The sequence below is a fragment of the Strix aluco genome, chromosome 2 (assembly GCF_031877795.1).
Source record: "Strix aluco isolate bStrAlu1 chromosome 2, bStrAlu1.hap1, whole genome shotgun sequence".
Classification (NCBI taxonomy): domain Eukaryota; kingdom Metazoa; phylum Chordata; class Aves; order Strigiformes; family Strigidae; genus Strix; species Strix aluco.
Genome location: NC_133932.1, coordinates 66,524,223 through 66,546,180, shown reverse-complemented (window position 1 = coordinate 66,546,180; position 21,958 = coordinate 66,524,223). Strand labels below are relative to the sequence as shown.

Here is a 21,958-nt window from a genome sequence, read left to right as displayed (position 1 = left end):
AAGCAAATTGAATATAAGCTGCTTCTGAATGGCTGTTTGTAGGTGACATAAACCAATTCTGAGTTACTTTAATATGCCAGTTTGCAACTCATGGCATTTTAATAACTTTTTCATGCATAGTATGGTCCTGCCTGCTGGGGGGAGGTTAATGGGGAAGGCCAGCAACTCCAGCTGGCCTCCAGACTGAAAAGACTTTTGCGGGGGCAGCAGTTGCTCCAGCTCTCCAAATGAGTTTGCCTGTATTTATGCCAAGTGCCAGTTTACAGTGGGTTACTGCTGCAAGCTCTCTTGCATACATTGGTGTGTACACAATGTACAGGAGGTGATTTTCCATGTTTCTTACGGCTGAGACCTTACTGGTAGTGAGCATCATGTCCAGTTTGGAGTGTTACACTTAAAGATAAGCTGGTGAGATTCCAGTTTAAACTCAAGAACAATGAGCTGTTTGAAAAGTATGACCCATAGGGACAAGATGAGGCAACTGGGGTTTCTTTAGAAAATAGAGAAATCATTAAAGGGTGGGCAACTATGGTGGTATTTTTTCTGTATGTCAAACATTAACATCAGAAATGCCTGTGGCCGATTACTCTTCATTTTCTGGGAAGGAGGATTAATTTCCAGCAAGAAAGTTTAAGATTGTGGTGGTTGGCTTGTTTGTTTGGGTTTATTTTTGCTGTGAGAATACTTAATGAAAATAGTGGCAGAGGCTAGCAGGGGAAGTTGTTGCATCTTGGTTGTGGGAGGCTTTGAAGAACAGGTTAGACAAACACCACTTATGGCATAGGTGTATTTATCCAGCTTCAGAGCGGGGCTGGAACAGTAACTTCTTAAGGTGCCCTCAGGTCTTTCTACTTCAATTCTGTGGTTATATACATATATATGAGGCAAAACCAGAAATGCAAAGAACTTGATATGCTTTTGATCTTCTAATCTGGTTTGCCTTTCACATTTCGAACATCTGTAAATCACAGCATAAAATAGGGGAAGAATTGTTATCATTACGTTCTGTATTTTAATTTTACGCCTTTAGATGTGAAAAGACTTGCAGGCTACAGGGGTGAAAGTTGGCACTAATTCTCCTTTCCCCTGCTTTTTCTTTGCAGGTCGCTTGGTTGGTGCCCTGGATGCCGTGTTAGACTCTAATGCACGTGTTGCTCCGTTTCGAATTTTACTCCAAGTTCCAGGCTCACAGGTTTACTCTGCCATTGCATGTGGTGAGTTATTGAACGGATCAGAAGTTTACTGGGCCGTAGCTATTGGTGAGTCACAGACGAAAAACCCCAAACTGATTCTGAGCATGGTCAGTGTCTGCATGTCCAAGAAGCTCAAGGTAACCCCAGCTAGTAGTGTGTGTGTGGAAAGCTATTGCCTATATCTTAACAACCAAATTAACGTCTGGTTAAAAACCCAGATAGGAAATATGAAAAAGTGTTAACTAGGAACATTAAGTGTCTATAGAAAGCTTGTTTAGCTGAGGGTGTTTTGCATTGATTTTCTGTCTTGCAAAGTAGTGTGGTTGTGTTCATATGCATATCTTTTCCTACAGTAGTAATAGCTCCTTACAGCAAGAAGCTACTTAGTCTAGGCTTTCACCAGTCTGGTCTTTCGCTTGCTTACTGTGAAATGTCTTACCACGCTTGGTTTTAATGAAATATAACTGGAACATTTGGAAGATGGTACATGATTTAGGAGGTAAAGTTGTCAGGGGAGAATGTCTAAGTGCCTGCTCTGTTGTGCACAAATCCCTTTTGCAGTGTTTCTACAACCCCTGAAGGTTGAGCTGATCTTCAGGAAAGTGATTATCAATGTGAATTGCAGCAACCTTGTCATGGCATAGTAAAGGCCATCTGAATGGACTTGTTCCATTCATCCTGTTCCTTCTTGGCCAGTCTGCAGGGCTGTTCTCATCCCTTCTGCTCCAGTCTATAAAATCCTAGCACTGAAATTTACAGCAGGTTTTCCTTTGGGAGTGGTTCAAAGCTGTGCCGGGGGAGATTTAGACTGGACATAAATAGAAGCATTTCTTTACTGAGAGGGTGGTCAAACCCTGGAACAGGCTTCCTAGAGAAGTGGTCGATGCCCCAAGCCTGTCAGTGTTCAAGAGCCATTTGGACAATGCCCTTAACAACATGCTTTAACTTTTGGTCAGCTCTGAAGTGGTCAGGCAGTTGAACTAGATAATCCTTGTAGATTATTCTATTCTATTCTATTCTATTCTATTCTATTCTATTCTATTCTATTCTATTCTATTCTTTCTTATACAGATCAAGCTGTGAAATAGTTAGCTAATATAAGTGTTAACAAGTTGTTCAAGGTGTTTGACAGAGTAGTCCTTTAAATGGAAGCAGGAATCTATGTATTCGCCCTCTTTCTCTGTACAAGCTCATTCAGCATTTCTTCCTTGGTTCAATAGAGATCCCTCTGCGTGTTCCCCATTAATAGCGGGAATTTTTCCCTCTGTCAGATGTGTGTGAAGAAGCTTGCATAAAGTCTATTTGTGCTATTTTTGTTGTGGCTAGGTTTTCATTTTGCAATTGCTCTATGCTTTATATCACTACCCCCTTCCTTTTTATATATAAATAATGCCATCTCATGGAGAAATTTAAGAGCTTCATGCTGACAGTTCTCTGATGAAGCCAGGTAGCTTTCACTGGAAAAGTAAGCTCAGTGTGCTGCCATGGGCTTCTTGATCATTTGAATATGTAATATCCCTTTCTGGGGCTGATCCTTGCCCTATCCACACTCTTACTGCCCACAGGTTGTGGGGTTTTTTTGTACTAAAGGAACTACAAATCAAAACTTGCCTGGTTGGGATGGTTAAGGATTTTGCTGAGATAAACTTACTTTATTATTGTTTCCTAAAATTCTCTTTGGCTCTTCTGAATGGATGGTCAGCCCAGAGAAAATGAGATTTATAGTAACAGAGCGGAAAGCAGAGGGCTCTGTTTTGTATGCTGCGTGGGTAGGACATACATGCTTGCCAGAGCTGCACAGAAATGAAGAACCATGGTAGCAGAAATTGTTTCTGAATGATATCGCTGCTGTGAAACCCTGATGTGAGCGTCCAGGGGAGAGCTGGTGCTGGCAATAGGAGTCAGAGGAACAGCATCACCTGACCCTTTTCTTAGAAAGCTGGAGGACTTTCCCCACGCAGAAAGCTGTCGCTGCTCACCCAGCTCTGTCCTGTCTGAGCGAGGTGCTTCGCGCAAATGCAACATTAAGAGTTTTGTTACTGGATTTGGGAGGAGCAGTGAGTCATTAAGGTTCCTGCTGTATAGCAAGGACAAGGAGCAGCTCCAGGAGCTCCTTCCAGTCTCCTGGTGTAACTTCGTTAGGGATAGCCATCATGTCATTAGGCAGTTAATTAAAAAGTCATTTTTTAATTGTATGTTGGCAGTCCTCTGTTCCAAGAACTGTAAGATGAAATGATAATATATGCATAAGGGTCAGATCTGTATTACAGACTTCTGCAAATCTCCAAGGGCTGCTAGGAAGTCTGCCCAGCACGGCTGTTCTGGCAGAGATGTTTTAATCCAGATGGTTAATCATGTTATACCAGTACAGGGAAAAAAAAAGGCTAACCTCAGCCCTAGTGTAGAGCCACTTACGATTTTCCTTTCAGAAGGCTTGTGGACAAAATGGAAACCCAAGTCCCAGTCAAGTGAGGTAGCTTTTGGGAGAGGGAGAACAAAGGGATTGGTGAGAAGTGGGTTTAAAAAAGGGATTATGAGGAGTGAGCTGTGGTTAGACTAAATATACAGTTGGCACAGGCATGTGAAGAAGGTGGGTGAAAGTTGGAATAAAATGCTGTGCAGAGCATCAGCACAGGAAGAGGAATAAGGAAGAGATTGGCAATGCTTGGGTCAAATCACAGGATGACTTTAAGCCATGAAGTGGCAATTAGAAATAAAGAAGGGATCTGAAAAGCTGAGGAGTTAGCTTGACCAAATGAAAGGGGCAAAGAGAACTTTCAGTATTTGAGCAGAATCCCTGAAGATACCTAAAGGCTGGCAGGAGAGATTGCAGTAGCCCCTGTGGGAGATAGCCAGTGCCAGGGCCCAGGCTCGGAGCAGTCCAAGCAGTGTAGGTGCTGCTGTGAAAAGGCATCTTGCTCACAGCTTATTTCACAAGAGGCAGTCCACCAGCTCTCCCATACAGTTGGTATCTTTTGGGTAGCTCAGAAATAAAAGTTCAACTCAGTATTTTCTTTGCACAGCCATTTCATTATACAATGACCGCATTTCTGATGTTCTTAACCATTGATATAATTTGTTTTCTTTACCTAGAGGGCGTTTAAGTGTCTCTTCTTTCATGATTTTTTTTTTTAATTTAACCTTGATTAATGATATTTATGAAGTTCCATCACAAGAACTTCCTGTCAAGGAAGTTAAATCTTGGAAAGTTTCCCTGCCAGTTGGCATTCTGCATGGAAAACAGAGGAGAGGAAAGTGGAAAATCCTTAGCTAAATTTATCATTTTTTTGTTGTGAGGCAACATGATGCATCTCTAATGTACACACAAATCAAATCTTGAGATAATGGGTCTTCTATTTGAGATTCACTTTATTATTATATTCATCTGTGATTTGTATGTCTACATCCAACTACTTCTCTCCTTTTTTCCACTAGCAAGCCATTAGGAAAAACAATTTTTGCTGCCTTTACATTTTTACCTATAATGTTTGATCACTGACCAGTAAGATCTGGAGGGGCCAGATTTTCCCCTGATCCCCTGTATGTTGCCTGTCTTGCTCTGACTTTTCTGTCATCGTGTGATGCAGCGACAGTTCAGTTTCAAGCAGAAAGAGCCAAAGCAAATAGGTGGTGACTGAAATATTATTTCTAGAGTTAGTGTGAACACATTACATTTAAAACAATAGCAGAAAAACCCTCAAATAAATCCTTAGAGAAGGAAGCCTTAAAGATTTGAAAATCTGTATTTGTCAAAGATTTTCTGTTCACTGTGTTTCTTCCCCAAACTGCAGAAGTGTGCTCTTGTAGACCTTTTAGGTGTTGCTGAACCAAACTGTTTTTATTTTTAGGTAGTTTAATTATTTAATAGAGAGCTTTTCAAATAGGATGCAGATTATGACCATGTGTATTCCTCTCAAAGGGTGTGCATGTGTGTGGGGGTGGTGTGTGTATGCATGTGCGTACTGAGGGAGGGAGAAAGGAAGATGAGGGACTTTTGAGAACAGGATGTAAATCAAAGGTTTCCAGAGGGTGGTTAGGGAATGTCATGTCAAAATAAGCTTCAGTCTAGCAGCTCAGGATGAAGTTTTGCTGTTTTTTCTGCTTTGACTTTTAATGCAGCATTTGGTGGCTGAAAGCATTTGAGAAGATAAAACTAAAAGCACTAAAACTAATTCTCTAAAACAATGAGATTTTTGTTTTTCTCTAACTATACTGCTACGAATGAGACCTTTTTGACCTGTTTGCTACCAAGAATTTTGAGGTTGAAAGTTCAGTTTTTCATAACGAATTTATGAAATAGTGCATTTTAGTACTTTTTTTCTTCTTTTCAGTTTTATTTTTGTAGTATGAGTTTCAATACACTACTTTTTGCTTTTCTAGGTGCCACTGCAGAGGAGATAAACCAGCACTGGGAATGGCTGGAACAAAATTTGCTCCATACTTTGTCTGTGTTTGACAATAAAGAAGATATTGTTAGTTTTGTCAAAGGGAAAGTGAAGGTAAGGAAACTGTCTTACTTTTACCCTTCCCTGCCTCATTACATGTGGTTTATTAGAAATAATGTTACAAAGTTGTTGTCATTTGTATTTGGTTTTGTCTATCTAAACATTATTTATTGGTTTTCTGTGTGGTACTTGCACCTGATGTGGTCAGCATCTGTGCATCTTTACTCACATTTCCTTGGAAACATCTCAAAACCAAAGTATCTAATTTAAACTTTATCCCACCTGTCCCTTTCCAGCTTCAATGTTCTTCTCTTCCCTGTGATGTGCAGCTGAGCTTTCTTCAGCATCTGCTTTCAGTTCTCCATCTCCACAGAACATTATGTTAAATACCTTCCCTTCCTATAGCTCAGCTTTTCCTCCTTAGTACATTTCTCCTCCTATCTCCCATGTTTTTCCTAACTTTAACCCATCAGTTTCTCCTGCCCATTTCCATACTCCTGTCCTTCTTGACGGGGCTCAGAGGTATCATCAAGTGGCCACAGGGTTGAGGAAATGAGCATCCTTTTGGAAGACTAAAGAATTTTAAAAGTGAGGGAATTTGGTGACTAAAGACCAGATTTAAAATAATAACGGCACGTGTGGTAAAACTTAGAAAGCCTTAGAAAGTCCTGAGCTCTGCTTCTAGTAAAATACGTGCTTCAAGAGTAACGTTGTGATGGCTGGCGGGTCTGTGGGTCTGCTGGTGACTATCTCAGGTCCTGCTGCAAGCTTTTTCTTGCTAAGAGTTTTAGTGAGGTGCTCTTCCCCCCATACCCCTTTTTTTGGTCTGGAAAATTTGTAGGAACTTACTGGTTTTGGTGGATTTCAGCCCTGCTATTGTGATCTCAGTGGGATGTGAAGTTGGGGAAGAAGGGGACGGAGGGGAGAAAATCACTATGTAAATCTTAGTTTTATCCTGCTTTCTTAAAAAAACCCCACTTTATCTAAGTGCACTGAAAGGCTCGAATACAATTACTGCTTGGTAATTGCAAATTATACCAGGTGCTGTAACATACAGATTATTTGAATGGTGCAATACATACTTAACTCATTTGTTCTAATACTGCATTAATTAAAAATACTTAATTATATTTCCATAGATGTTCTTGAAACCACGTTTTTAATGGTTCCAAGCATGTTACAAGTTAACTGACACATCTCACTGCATTGCCTCTTCATAGGAAAATACTACTGGTCCGTATACACAATTGTTACTCTACCTTTGCTCTGTATACACCAAACAACAGCAATCATAAGCAGTAGTGAAATTGTAAATATATGGTTTTGCCAGACTCATTGAAAAAATAGTAATAAAAAAAGCCCCCAGAAGTTTTGATTTGGAAGCATTCAAAATGTATGGAAGATGCAAACACCATAGAAAGTTCTCCATTTGTGAAAATTGCAAATCAATTTTAATTTCTATGTAAGAAAGGGTTGCATTATTAAGATTTGAATGGGTAGCTTGTAGCAACTTCCTCGAGTGTGAATGCCATCGCTTCGCCTGATGTATTATCTCATTATGGACTCAGGCGCTGATTGCGGAGGAAACAAGCAGTAAGCTCGCCGAGCAGGAGGAAGACCCTGAGAAGTTCCGAGAAGCCCTGGTGAAGTTTGAATCCAGATTTAATTTTCCTGAAGCAGAGAAGTTGATCACCTATTATTCCTGTTGCTGTTGGAAAGGAAAAGTTCCTCGGCAAGGCTGGCTTTATTTGAGCATAAATCATCTCTGTTTTTACTCCTTCTTCCTGGGCAAAGAATGTAAGTGTAAATGCATAAGAAATCTAATGCTGGAGAGAGATATAACTATATTAAAAGCAAGAATAGCTAGAATTTTAATGAAAAGCCTAGTTCACCTCTGAAGTTTAGTTTCCGATTTTTTGTTCTTCAGTTGAAAAATCCTGTTTAATGTAGTTTTCACTTCAGCCTTTATGTTTCAGTATGAATCCAGTAATAAAAATAAGACTATAAGAGCATGCAGACACAGCTGCTATCTGATTCTTTTTCTTGCCATAGTGAAGCAGCCTTAAAATGTAACCGACATCCTACAGATTCTGAAACAGACACTTTTAGTGCCTAAAACAGTGAGTAAAGATGGGTCCCTCCCAGAGGTGGGGAAGCAGAGTTGACGCTGCTGGGTAGCAAGGGAAGGGCTGGTGAGGCCAAGGGATGCTGGAGTCCAGCTACCTGCCTGGAAATAGCCCAGGAAACATAACAGGGCTGTGCCCTGGAGAACCAGGTGAAAAATTGGAGGTTTTAAGTGAAAGCAACAGCAATTTAGGGATATCTTCGTGTTTCTGAATAGCAGTGCAGGAGGGTCATGAGAAGTACATCTCAGGGTTTTTAGACCTTCAGACAGTTCAGTGACTTGTAAGACTTTGGTCATGGTGTTCCTCTACAGAGGAAGGGTCATGTGATTATGAAAAGCCTGTCAGAATAGATATTGGAAGGTAAAAATGAATGTAATAGACATTAGATGGTGAAAATCGATGTAGCTATTTAAAGTCTGTAGCATTTCTCATTTTAGTAGGATTGTGCATGAACTGGCAACATTTTAAGTCCTGTTTAATCTGCTGGAACTTCAGCAGAGACAGTAATATAAACCTGTACTGCTGTAAATATAGCAATTGTCAGTTATAACAATTAGGAAAAATTTACCATTTACTGTCTGGATTTAATATTGGGATGGCTAGTCAAATAAAATTGTAGATTTAAAAATTAAGTACATCAATGTAAAGATAAGAAAGATAGTAATTGGTAATTTCGAAGACTTAAAGCATACAAAGACATGCTTAGAGTTAGAGGTTGTTTGTTTCCTTATATTATTTCAGGCTGATTATTTTATCATATCTGCAAAAGGTGGCAGAGTTAGATTTAAAATGCTGGTAAGCTTGTTATTTGTTATAAAAATAAAGTTGAGTTTTTCTGGGAAGACTAGAATGGAGTCTTTTGATACATACTAGATATCTGAGTTCTTGTTTAATCTCCTTGTTTTCTGTTTAGTATTAAATAATATCCTTTGTCAATCATTTCTTCTTGCTGTCATTGCAGGCTTTCTCTCATTAAATCTGAGATATCCAGTCTGCCAAAGCACACAAAGCAAAAATGATACTTATTAATGATAGATAATGGGGGAAGGAGGAGGGAGAAAGAAAAACCCTTTATATTGTTCCAAAAATGTTGTTTATGCAATACCACAGATCATTAAATGATACTGGAAGTACAACATCATGCTGTATTATTTAAGAAGAAATCAGTTCTCATCCCTTTTAAAATAGTTCATTATGAAAATACAAAAAACCCACAGACAACTACATGTTTGTAACTTTTCATTTTGACCATGGAAAATATGCTGTTCATTCACCGTTGCAGTCAGTTGCATTGCCTTTGTGTTCCCATGCATTTGCATGGAAATGTGAAATAAAAACCTGGATTTTCTTTTGGCTAAACAAACTTCCCTAGCTCAGTGGAAAGCATTATATGTTGAAATGCTTCCCGCTTCCTCGGTTCCGATAAAGATTACTTCTGTTTCAAAGCTAGTATTTTGTCACATTTATGAAATACTTGTATTACATTGAATAATCCAGATAGTTCTGGTTGTTACTATTTGAGAAACTGATGCTGTTCATATGTAGAACAAGCAATTCATTGTCTTTTTTTTTTTCCAGGTAGCAATCACAAATTAAATCTGGTTAAATCTGGTCTTGAAAATATTGCTAAGAAATCACATCTATTGCATTCTTCAATACAGCACAGTGAAAAAAAACAATATATGAGTTGCAATAAAAATAGTTCTTAAATACGTTTTAACTCTATAAAAATCCCCCCAAATTGTAGACTGAAATCTCTTTACAGGCAAAGTGTTAAGTCTTCTGCTTCTAGCAAGTCTGTCCCCTTCCCCTTGTTTTATTTTATGTTGAAATGACCTGGAATGCAATATTGGAACCTGTTTTCAGCTTCTCATAAAACGAACTTACGGCTTATGTGAACATAAACTCTATGGAACATTTTTTCCAGGACAAGTCCCCTTTTATCTAAGCCTCGAAGTATTTGCAGAATTTCAGAGGCTTAGAACGTCAGATTTCTTGAAAGGATGTGCCAGGATTTCTTCACGTTTTTTAATTAAACTTTTGTTTTCCTAAAACTTCGAAGACTTTGTACCTTTCATCAGTAGTTTGGGCCCCTTACAGTCTGCTGTGCTGTTTCTATAACCAACACTGTAGAGCCTATGTGATTCCGACCTTCATGAACAATAGTGCTATTGCTACGGTGCTATTTAATCTTTCTTCCCTTGGCTGTGCCTGTACAGATGATTTTATGACCATTCGCAACAGTTTGTGCATGTTGACGCAGCTGTGCTTTATTTAAGTAAGAAAAAATGTAATCTTGACATCTGTGGTTCATGTAGTACAGAAAACTTGCTGAGGGTAGCTCCTTAGGTAATTAATGATCATGGATAAGTGTCATATATATATATATGACAATGTTTGTTATTACTGCCTTTTTATTGCTTTATTGGCATCAGGAGACCAGCTAGGGATGTTAGCGGGTGTAGTCTTGATGTTATTGGCACCAAGAATCCTGGGAAGCTTCCAACAGTTGTTAAATAGAAATTTAATCTATTTTAAAGTCCTTTCCAACCTAATTTCTACCCAGAGATTCGTACGAAAGAGGCAAATAACATCCTGCAGTGGTTATCTAAAATAAGCTGATTCTGTTTGCCATTTGTATTTATATGAATCAGCAGTGTTTAAGTATAGAGAACAGTGTCCTATACGTCTTCTTTTCTATAAACAGGTCTGACTACAGTTAATGTTTAGGACAAGATTTGCCTGTGCACCTTTTCAGTAAAAAGTAACAAAAATGGGAAGATCCCAGTGCCTAGGCAGCTTTTTTATGAATGCCTGTTTGTAGTAGTAATTAAACTTTATAAAAATGTCCATGAGCAAAACCTTCCTTTTTTATGGGAGTTAGCTTTATTTTAAAAGTTAAAGTATTGTGCCTGTAAATGGGTTTCCACCTGCCTACAGTTTTATTTCTGGGAGTTTACAAAGCCTTTCCTATTATCTTTGTACTCTTGAAATGAACTGTTTCTTCTGGTACTAATGAAGCAGCCTGCAGAAATGGCTTGTAAACGAACTAGAAGCACAGCTTATTGCACATGTTCTGCAAAGGCAGAACTCCTCAGGTCCAGCACTTCTTGTGAAAACAGGTAAAATTTTGAGGGAGAGATTCTGAAAAATCCAGATTTTTGGAGTGGAGGAGAATGAATGTAGAGTAATAACAGGCGTTTCAGCTTTTGCTTGGTCTTTGTCTGCAAAAATAGGTCTCTCTCCTCTTCGGTTGTTTGCATTTAATTCTGAATGTGCTTATTTCACAAATCTGAAAAATGTAAGCAGAGTCTCCAACCCACTTTTGTTTTTTTCTCCAATGGCAGTGAAACTTATCATTCCTTGGGTTGAGGTCCAGAAGCTGGAAAGAACTTCCAATGTCTTCATGACCGACACGGTCCGTGTCACCACTCCAAATAAAGAGCGCGACTTCTCCACGTTCCTCAATATCGCTGAGGCTTTCAGGATCATGGAGCAACTGGCAGATGTGACACTCCGAAGGCTACTGGATAATGAGATCTTTGAACTGGATCCAGGCCTTCAGGATCCTACTCAGATTACCAAGAGGTAAAAAGCTAAATTGTTGTATGAGCAGTGGTTCTGTGGTGGGCTTCATGGTTTGCTGTGTTAGCTCGGTAAGGTTTCAAAGGTTTACTTGATTGGGCACAAAAGAGATTTTATAATGTATTATGGTGTATCCAATAGGTGCATTTTAACTTGTGTGCAAGATGACTTTTTTCCATTTTATATTCTTCCCTTAAACATCACTGTTGGTTTTTGTTCATTTGTTTTAAAAGTACAATTTCCTATAGAAGAGTAGATTGCAGCAAGGGGTATTTTCCATCTTCCCTGAAGAGCAACATTATTTTGTTTGTAATTTTGGCAACGTGTAGGCTTTCCTAGTGCCTTCAATTCTGTAGAATTATTGCTTTTGATCATATCTGAAACATGGAATTTCCCATTAGTATGATTGCCATAGCTGACTTAGCAAGCAGTTACAGGACTTATAAAACCCACAGGCAGTTGCAACAGATTAATATGCTATTGTCAGCTCTACCCCATCTGTCCCCGAAATGCATCTTTGCATTCCTCTCCCACTACAGAAATGCATTGAGCTCTCAGGGCGAAGATTGATAACTATTTCTGTGCTGGTAGCACAACACACCACTCCGTGTTTTATTTGCTGCTGCAGGAAGGGGGACGGGAAACTGCCCTGAGGAATTTTAGGTGGGCAGGATGGAATAGCCCAAATTGGAATTTGCCTGGGGCATCAGGGTTAACATGCTGGTTTAAAATACTTTTTTTTTTCTGAATGGGATGTGAGCAGAGCACTTATCCCCCCCTGAATCATACCCTTTCCTGCTCTTCCTTCCTCTCCCTCTGCCAGAGGTATGAAGGGAATGACCCAGGTGTTGCTTCCTGGCTAAAACATTAGGAATGCATGGTATCCTTTCCCAAAAAATACAGACATGTCCAGTAGCAGTTTTATTGTTTCTGAGGGGCATTTTTTGCAGTGGTGTTGGCTATACATCTCAGCTAAACACTTCTGCAAAGTTTCATAATGGAGTTTAAAACAATAAAATGCACTTTCTCTGCAATTTCATATGTACACATGATAAGAAAAATCACTGACACCAGGATTTCATCCATGATGTCATCAAGGAATTCATTTGAGGTCATATAGTGGTGAGCAGCCATGAACATCTTTGCAGGCTTTTTTTTTTTTTCATAGCCAGCGTTACTTTAAACACAAGAGCTCGGGTTGTTTTTACAATGTATGCGTAACTGGGTGTTGTTAACATTGTAGGCTTTTGGCCCAAGAAATGTAGGATATGTAATGTGAGCGATAGGTTGTAGCTAAGCCGCCTTCCATGCTTTACCATTCCACGCTCTTCCCACTTTTGGACTGAGAAGTTAGATGCACAAAGCAAGGAAAGTAAATCCAGAGGAGATGTAGCAAAAACCTGGGGGGAGATATTTTCAGCATCTATTGATTTTTAACTCATTGTCGTCACTTCCCAAAATAGTCTTTGAATCAGGGGTACTAACTGAATGGAAAACTACAAAAAAACTAAAATTACAGTTGCAAAGAAATTATAAGCTTAGTAGTATGGTATAATAAGGAGGCTCTCAGGGAATCAACCTCTAAGTACCTTGTGGCATTTTTGAAAAGTAGTATGTCTATTAGCAAACAAGCAACAGAAACCATCCCACACATTTATTCAAACAGGTTTTTTCCTCTCCTTCCTTGCAACTTAAAAAAAAATGTTGGGGCAGGCAGAGGAGAAGGAAGGATAAAAATATATTTACTGGAGAGTTACTGGGCAAGATGTTCTCTAACCTGTGCTGATGTGCTGTGACTTGTGATGGAAGAAAGGAAAACATGGAAACACGGAAGATGCCAAAATCCCATTTCCTCTACACGAATTAGGTAGTGATTGGATAAGTTGCTGTTTCTGGTGCCCTTTGTCACACTTCAGCAACTACTTTGATGTAACATGATTAAGCAAGTCTGTAGATTGAATAGTGGATAAACTGGTTTTTAACGCTAACACGTTTGGGGGGGGGTTGAACTTTTTTGGTGTATGAAGTTTTTGTTGCTGCTTTTTTTCCTGAAGCCATTGTAGTACTACAAGAACAACTATTTTCCTCTTGACATTTTCTCCCTAATAATTGTCTTTGTTAATTCTTGTGCGTGATTTGGAAGCAAATAGTAGTCTATCAAACTGCAAGCAATAATCCACATGTCATTAGAACTATTCCAGCTGTGTCAAATTAATGAAATTGCTGTAGATTGCCTTTGTTTGTTAGGCTTTCTTTTGCAAGAGGCTCATCTCAATATCTTTATTTTTTTAAAAATGCATTTTTAATGCCATCATGGTCTGTATATTAATTCTGAAAACCAGAAACCTTTGCTGCAGTTCCTGAGGCTCTTGGGGTCACCCTCAGCAGTGAAGGGATGGGACTCAGAGAGGCTGTGGGATTAGCCCCACGGTTTGTGAGACAAATTATATTATGGCCAGAGTCAAACAAGTTAATATACAAGTTTCCGTGCTGCTTAATGAGAGGATAAGGCTCAGAACAATGGATTATAAAGGGATTAATGGCAATTAAGTTAATTGCCATAAAAAGCAAAGTAAAGCTGAGGCATTTGATAACTACAAATGCCATTTCTTGCAGATATATTTATGTGCCATACAATTTTACTGGAACATACAGTAACTATTTTTTCTTTTTTAATAGGAAGGTTGCTAAAGTCTCTGGTATAGGTTTCTTGTACTTCTTATTTCCATCTCTTTCAGGATGCAAGAATATCCATTGCCTTCCTCAAATGTAGCGAGGAAATTGGCCAGAGCAGAACACGCGATTTAAAAGCTTTAGTGCTGGTGTCAGTAGGGTTTCAAAAGTGTGATAAGTTTCTCCAGGCTCTAACCACCTCGGTTTCTTTTCTTCATGTCTAACTGAATTGCCAATGAGGATGGCTTTGCCTCATACAAAGGCAAAGACGGTTTTTAACACTGATCTAAGCTGAACAGAAACTGTTTGAAGTAACTTGAATCGTAAATGTCACTTCAGGCCGCATTAATTCCTTCAGAGAGGGAATCCAAGAAAGCTGTAAACCTTGAGCAACAAGGAGGATGTGACTAGAAAGAATCTCCTTTTATTGCATCTGCCCAGCAAAAGGTGGGGTTAGAATTATCTCTGTGTATCTCTTGTGACAGACGATTTCCTAACCTCTGTTTAAGGATTTCCAGTAATAGAAATACCAGGATCCATACTGGTACTTCACTGTCCTATCATTGGAAAGTCTTTCTGAAGTCTAACTTGAAACTTCCATGTTGCTTTTTGAGTCTGCTACTTCTTGTCCTACCCAGTACTATTGAAGAGATCAGATGTTCTCTCTTTAGAGCAACCATTTTTGTATTTGGAGGTTGGCATGCATCTCCTTTCTCTTTTCTTCTTTAAACTGCACTGCCCTAGTTCAGCCAGGTTTTTCTTATTGGTCCTGATTTTGGCCTTTCTGGTTGCTCTTCTCTGGACATTCATCACTTATCCCATGTGGATGCAGGCATGAGATGGTGGGATACAGGATTGCCCCCAATGCCTTGCTAGTGCTGACCGGGGCAGGAGCAGGATGACTGTCTCTGCAGCAACTCTGGGACTGCTGTGCTGCATCTTGGTGGCCATGCCCTTCTGCAGCCCGGTGCGGTGCTCCTCTTCCTCCTGTGAGCATGAGGCTGTTGGCTCATGTTCAATTTGTGATCCCGTGTAACCCCTATGTCTTTTCTCTTTGCTGAATGGCTGCTGGTGGAGTTGGTGTCTATGCTGCATTTGTGCAGCTTATGATGTACAGCTGAAAATACTCGTAATGCTTTTTTTCCACACCATCCCTTAAGTTTGTAATTACCAATCTGAATTGTTCTGCTCATTCTACCAGCCTCACGTTGTGTGCAAGTTTAATAACAACAATCTACAATCTCTTGATCCATCATGTGGATTGATGATGAAGATGTTGAACAGAAGCTAGTTCAGGACAGACCCCCAAGGAGATCCTCTTGATACAGTCTTCCAATTTACGAGGGAGACTTTGTGGGCTGCTTTTTGGGGTACTCTTTTTTCAGCTGGCTTGGTGTAACAGTTTTTCACTTCGATCCAGTTTTATTAGTTACGTGTGAGAAAATATCAAGATTTTCATAAATTATGCCTAAAACAAGCATTGTATCTCCTCCATCTACAAGTCCAGTGTTCCTGCCACATAAGGGAATGATGTTCATTTTACATGTGTCTGACAAGTCCATGCTGGCTCTTCTCAGATAACTTCTCCTGGCTTGCTTACAAGAAGCCTTTCTTGCCACACAAATTTAGTAGTTCTTCCAATAAACAAGATGTGTATCATAGGATGTGTTATTTCTAAAATCTGTAACTTTCTGGAGTCTGAATAGCAAGAAAAGTCTAATAATTGTTCTCTAAAAGCAAGAGGTCAACCAGTCTGTTTAGATTTTAGATAGACAGCAAGTGACTCAGCAGAGCTAAAAACTTGCCAAGTTGACTTCTGTTAGAGTTAAAACAGAGAAAAACATTTGACAGTGAGGACGTAATTTTAAGTGTCCTGATACTTTTAGGCATTTTGTTAGTCTTGTGTGTTATTTCCTTTAATTTAAAACTCTTGGAAGGTAATGTAGGGGTCACACAGAGGGAGTTATTGCTGTTCAGACTTGCCATTCACTTTGAAGTGCTGGAGTTGGAGGCAGTCCAGGATCCCGTACCATACAAGTCGGGAACTGCACTTGGAAAGAATTGCTGAGTTTTCTGAAGGGAACAAGGCAATTGCATCTTCTCACCTTTTATTCTTCTGATGCACATGTAAACACTCGATAAACATTATTTTTACATAACATTAGCATTCCTTCTTTTTCTGAGGTACAACTCAGTACGCTGCATTTGCTTAAAAACCAAACCAACATGGAAATTGTTAAGTTAGAGGAGAAAATTTCAAACAGATTGGGACACAGATAGAAAGGTTGCCTTTCTGTTTGGCGTTGGAGGTATTGTGAAACTCAGAATGGAAGCTGTGGGACCTGGTGACATGGGCCAGTCGCTGCATCTTTGCCGTATCATGTTTAAACAATTGTCTGTTTTGTTTTAGGAACTGATTTTATTTGTGGGGTTTTTGAATTACAGGGTTTGGGCTTTTTTAACCAGCTTTAATTTTGTCTGGCTGTGTTTATGAAAGGAAGCAACTGCTTTAAGCCCTAGAATTTGCCTGCCTAACAGGAGATATTTTCACTGTGTGCCACTTTCTAATAAAACCTCTCATTTGAGCCCACAGCAGTAAGTGCTGACAGCATTTCATCCCCGTGCTACCATTTTTCTTTCTGGGATCCTTCCCACCAGCAGGCTGGCCCCTGTTTCAGCACTTGTCTCTGGGGCATCCCTGGATGTGGTGTGGTCTCTGCGGTGGCCATGTGACCTTGTGTTGTGAGTCATGGAGGGACAGTCAGTTCCAGGGATGTTGGGGTTGGCAGCCTTCTCCCAGTATGGGGTGAGGGGGTTGGAGGTGGTGCTTGGTGAATTCACTTAGTTTCAGATGCGGGAAATGTCATTCTTCAGCTTAAAAACCTGTGGCTTCTTGTCTGAACCGCCCCACGCCTGGAGCCTGCAGCCCCAAGAGATGCAGCAAAATCCTGAAGACTCAGAAACTGCAGATTTTGGAGCATTAGAAACAGTCACCTCTTAACACAGTCTCTGCGTCAACAGATGTCCTACTCTTCTGTATAATGCCTCTTTTCACAAAAAATATTCACATAGAAATTTTCACAACCGAGTAGATGCACGGAGGGTTTTACCTTCTCAGCACAATAGCAGGAGAGCACAGCTCTACCCAGACCTGACTGCAGATGCTATCAGCAGCATTCATCTGTGCTGTGCAAAAATGGAAAATATTTTAGTGGTGAGTTAACTAGGAGGCATATCCTGATCCAGCTTTGTCACAATAGCAGATCGCTGCGGGCACTTATCAGAGTTGCTCTCGCTGTGGAATTTTAACTTGGGAGCAACCTTTTTATCTTTCTTCACAAAGAGGGTTTTTCTTTGTTCTTTGTGAAAAACAGGAGACTATTTGTCTGTTTTCCTTGGATAATATTATTAAGGAAGATAATGCTTGAGAAGGAAACAGCAGCTGAATGCTGGTCAAACTCCTTCTGCCTTTTCTGTTGGTCGCAGAAACAGATCCTCCTTTCTCAGGTCTCAGTTTGTTCTGGATTGTCTTCCTCCCTGTTTCACATGGCTTTAGTTTTCTCTATGGATTAAACTGAAATGAAACAATTGATTTGCATGCTGAAGCAGAGGCTTCCATCAGTCTCAATTTATTTTTAAACAGCAGGGCTGGGGTAGGGGGAAGGTGGCTGCAGAAGAGCAGGGTGAAGGAAGGAGTGGAGAGGGGATTTACAGCACCAAGGTACCACTCCCTGTTATGCTTCAGCCCACGCTTTAAATTCTTTCAATGGAACAAAGTCAAGCTTTTTTTTTTTTTTTTTTTTTCCCCCTAAGGTGAATCATGTTTGGAAAAATTTACTTGTAGTAAAGAAAATGATAGAATTTAAGCCCTAATGTTTCTGGAGCTGCTGTTGGTGAGCTAATAGCTGTGGCCTGTTTATAATGTAATTGCATAGCTCTCTAAATTACTGCAGACTTCTTCATTAAAAAAGGAGGAGAAGAAAAAAAATCCCCAAAGCCAAGTCTGTATAACCATAGCTCAGTAATGAAAGCTTTATTTATTTAAACTTTGTTTCTCCACATAAATGTGGAAGGAAGCCAAGTCCAAACTGAATGTAGCTGGTGCTGTTACTCCCCAGCTGAGTCTGTAAGTGACCTGAAACTGTTTTGCATTTTGCAACTCTTCTCATGGCTCTCAGAGGCTGATACCTCTGCAAGTCAAGGATGCGATGATGTAAATGCCACCATCATTAACTCTTTTACTCCTGACCACTTCGGAAGTACTCATTGAGCAAATGCATTACTTTTGGGTACAGGTGCAAAATCCCTGGGGTGATGTTGGTAATGCTGCTGGGAAGGGAAACAAGGAACATAAAGCTAATCTCCATTGCTCAATTTTGTTCATCAGATGAAAGATTTAATTATCTCCTGGGCATTGAAATCTGTAACTCTCTGAGGCTGGAAAGTCATATAGCAGCCATAGAAAATGCATGGTTAAATAGTAATTTAAAGACACCCCAACAAACCAGATGATTTAAATTAGTGTCCTTTCCCTTCCTAGTCACTACAGTAGTTGCTTTTGACCTTATTGTTAAGCAAGCAAGTATTGATAATGATTCTTTCTTGTATTCCAAAGTTGGTCTTTTATCAATCTATTCACATAGGCAGTGAAGATTGCTGTGCACGGTGCTTTTATTCTGTATCCCTTGTTCTTTGGTGAGGCTAACAAGAAAAGTGAACCTTGTGCTGGATGTCCTGGCTTTCAGGGTCTTGTGATTCGCTCTTACTGCTTTTTCTTAAGGGATCTTGAAGCCAGAGCGCAGAATGAATTGTTTCGGGCCTTCTTCAGATTGCCAAGGAAGGAGAAGCTGCATGAAGTTGTAGACTGTTCTCTCTGGACACCGTTTAGTCGCTGTCACACAGCGGGAAGGATGTATACTTCAGACAGTTATATCTGTTTTGCCAGCAAAGAAAATGGCTGCTGCAATGTTATCATCCCACTTAGAGAGGTAGAGTTGTTTGTTTCATTTCGGGTCCTTACTTGCCTTTTTCTGCTTGAAACATCCACTGTCACTTGATTTACCCTCAAACTATCGTTTGATGAAAAAGAGTAGGATGCTTGGGTGTATGGTGCCTACAGGATTGTTGTAAAGTTTGTTCTGGGACTCACTAGGGCATGAGTTCCTGAAAATATGGGTGATTCAACATGATCTTCAAAGTGAAGTATGGACAGGTAATGCAGCAGAACAGAGCACTGCAAAAGCAGAGTCTGCTCGGTCCAAGACTCAGACAGGACTCCCCTCCCAGCTCCACAGCCGCATACGTCCAGCTTGACACTGATGGAGACTTCAGCTCGGACCCACGCTAGCAATATAAAAGCATCCTTACCTGGGGTCAACACTTAGAAGTGTTGAAGCTCTTCTTCCATAGATAAACTCTAGCAAACATGTGGATACTTTGCAAAGCTGTAGGGCGGAGAGAAAAAGGGGATCTTCTGGATACAGTGACGAGCTGCCAAATTTCCATAAAATCAGAGACTTATTTAAATGGAGGGAGAGCGCATGGGAAGGTGGTGGGAGTAAAAGAGAAGGAAGCTGTCATCCAACACCTGCCTGATATGCTGTGGATACAAGGCTGTTATGATCGCTTAATTAAAGCTTTCCTTTCGTCCTCAACTAATAACAGAATAACATCCAAAGGATACCCTAACTGTAGCAACCTACCTTCCACTGATACAGAAACAGAAAACAGTAAGAGAACAGTGTTATATACTTAATCAGAAACAACAAAACAACCGTTTTCCCTTATCTTCAAGTGTGAAAGTAAATCTCCTCCTGCATCCCCCAGACTTGATCAAATTGATCCTTTACTAAATCTTCTTTTAGTCGTACTTCCCTTTCTTCTCTTTCCCCTCAGTCAACTCTCCAGAAGTGGGCTGCGAAGTAATTTAAAAAAAAAAACCAAAAGGCAGCTGGGATACTTTTTAGTGTCTGCTTTGAGCTTCTAAAGAGGCCATGAACTTCAGGTGGTAGGATGTGTCTGATCAAGGAAAGGCAATATGAATAACCATGTTTAAAGCATGTGTGCATATGAATTTTGGTACATGTAGACTATTTTAGGATATTGTGGGGATGTGGTGCATAATGTATTTTCTATAATGTTTCTGGAAAAGGTAATCAGTATAGAGAAGATGGAGGACACAAGCCTTCTCCCTAATCCCATCATTGTTAGCATAAGGAGCAAGATGGCCTTTCAGTTCATTGAGCTGAAGGACCGGGATACTTTGGTGGAGAACCTGCTCCAGAGGCTAAAAGAGGTGAACTCCAGCAACCCAGTGCACTGTAACAACTTGCCAAATAAGAACGAGGTACTGAACTTCTGGGTTTTTTTTGGGATTATGAATTCAGTGTGTTTATCCATTGGTCCATTGTCCTGCCTTTCTCAGGGGGTTGATCTTGGGCCCAGTGCTTTCTGATGCCTTCTTTAAAGACCTGCCTGATAGGATGGAGCACAACTGCAGCATGGTTGTGATTGACACACTGAGAGGAGCAGTGAATATGGTGGGGGGTAGGGCTGCCCTTCACAGAGATCTCAGTGAGGGCTGATAGAGACCTCATGAAGTTCAACAAAAGCAGATGAGAAGCCTAGCAGAGTAACCCCATGCAACAGGAGGGGCGGGCTGGCTGGCTGGCTGGTGAGCAGCCATGTGGAAAAGGTGGAGGGGTCACGGTAGACACACGTTGAGCTTGTAAGTCACGCAGAGTGCTCTTACAGTGAAGAGGTAGAGGGCCAACAGCATATGGGGTTGTACTAGCAGGATTGTAACCAGCAGGTCAAGGGATGTTACTATTCCCTTTTATTCAGCACTTCTGAGGCTGATCAGGAGTACTGTGTCCAGTTTTGACTCTACCCCACCACACAAGAAAAGCATTGACAAATTGGAGTAAGTCTAGTGGAGGGCTACAAGATGATCAGGGACTGGAGCACATGCTTTATGAGGATAGACTGAGGGAGCAGCCTGTCTTCCACTACCTAATGGGGAGTTACAGAGAAGATGGAGCCAGACTCTTCTAGGAGGTGGTGAAGAACAAGCAGCATCAATCCCAAGATGCAGCAAGGGAAAATTCAAATAGATAAAAAGAGAAAGATTTTCCCTCAAGGGTGGGCAGAGCTGGATCAGGCTGCCCAGAGAGGCTGTGGACTCGCCTTCCTTGGAGCTACTCAACTTGACTGGATACAGCCCCCAGCAACAGTCTTGAGGGGCCCTGCTTTGAGCAGGGGATTGAAAAAGATGGCCCTCTCCAACCTAAATTGTTCTCTGATTCTGTTTTTCCAATCCTAACCAAAGAAGATTGTTTGGTAGCTTGTCATCAAGGACACTTAGAATTTACTAACAACTTCTGTTTTAAAGTAACAACCCTTTTCCTGACATAGAAATGAATTGTAAAGTAAAAAATGAAGTATAAAGTTTGAGTAAGGCCTTTCCTCCTGAAAGGTGTGAAAGGTTTTGATGCAAAAGGCAAAGGCTAACCCAGCTCTGTGTCTTGAAGACAGTTGAGGACGTAGTTCTTAGCCTCTTTTCAGTCATTACCTTTGATTCTGCGTTCCAGAGCAGCCCTGCCTTTGGATCCACGTGCGTGCTCAGGGACGGTGAGCCCGCATGTCTGGGAACAGAGGCTTCACAAGGCAAGGAGAGAAGCGAATCTGAAAAGGAGAGCAGTTATTTGCTCAATGCAGAAGCACTAAGGTCGGACTTTCATCAGTCAGGAATGGCAGGCCTTGATTTTGGAAAGGTATGTATCATTTGGGGGAAGTTGTAGGAGGTTTGGTTTGTTTTTTTTTTTTTAAAAAAGATGGGATCACGTTCAAACAGATACTCATTTTTAGTAAAATGAACTATGTAATGGCTGGAGAAATTAGATATGTGATAACGGCTTTTCTATTTGCTTGGAGTTTT

General features: G+C 40.4%; 1 protein-coding gene across 3 annotated transcripts in view; it reads left to right on the top strand.

Annotated features, from left to right (window-relative positions):
• The window catches only part of TBC1D8 (TBC1 domain family member 8), a 48,938-nt gene that overhangs the window by 13,233 nt on the left and 13,747 nt on the right, over positions 1 to 21,958 (top strand). The window contains exons 2-8 of one of the 3 annotated variants that reach the window (XM_074815089.1): positions 1,104 to 1,214; positions 5,574 to 5,692; positions 7,207 to 7,435; positions 11,112 to 11,352; positions 18,803 to 19,010; positions 20,174 to 20,368; positions 21,612 to 21,794. In XM_074815089.1, the coding sequence (XP_074671190.1) occupies positions 1,104 to 1,214; positions 5,574 to 5,692; positions 7,207 to 7,435; positions 11,112 to 11,352; positions 18,803 to 19,010; positions 20,174 to 20,368; positions 21,612 to 21,794 (1,286 nt within the window). Of the gene's footprint in view, positions 1 to 1,103; positions 1,260 to 5,573; positions 5,693 to 7,206; positions 7,436 to 11,111; positions 11,353 to 18,802; positions 19,011 to 20,173; positions 20,369 to 21,611; positions 21,795 to 21,958 lie in introns of all 3 variants that reach the window. The other 2 variants (XM_074815088.1, XM_074815090.1) reach the window with 2 other exon arrangements.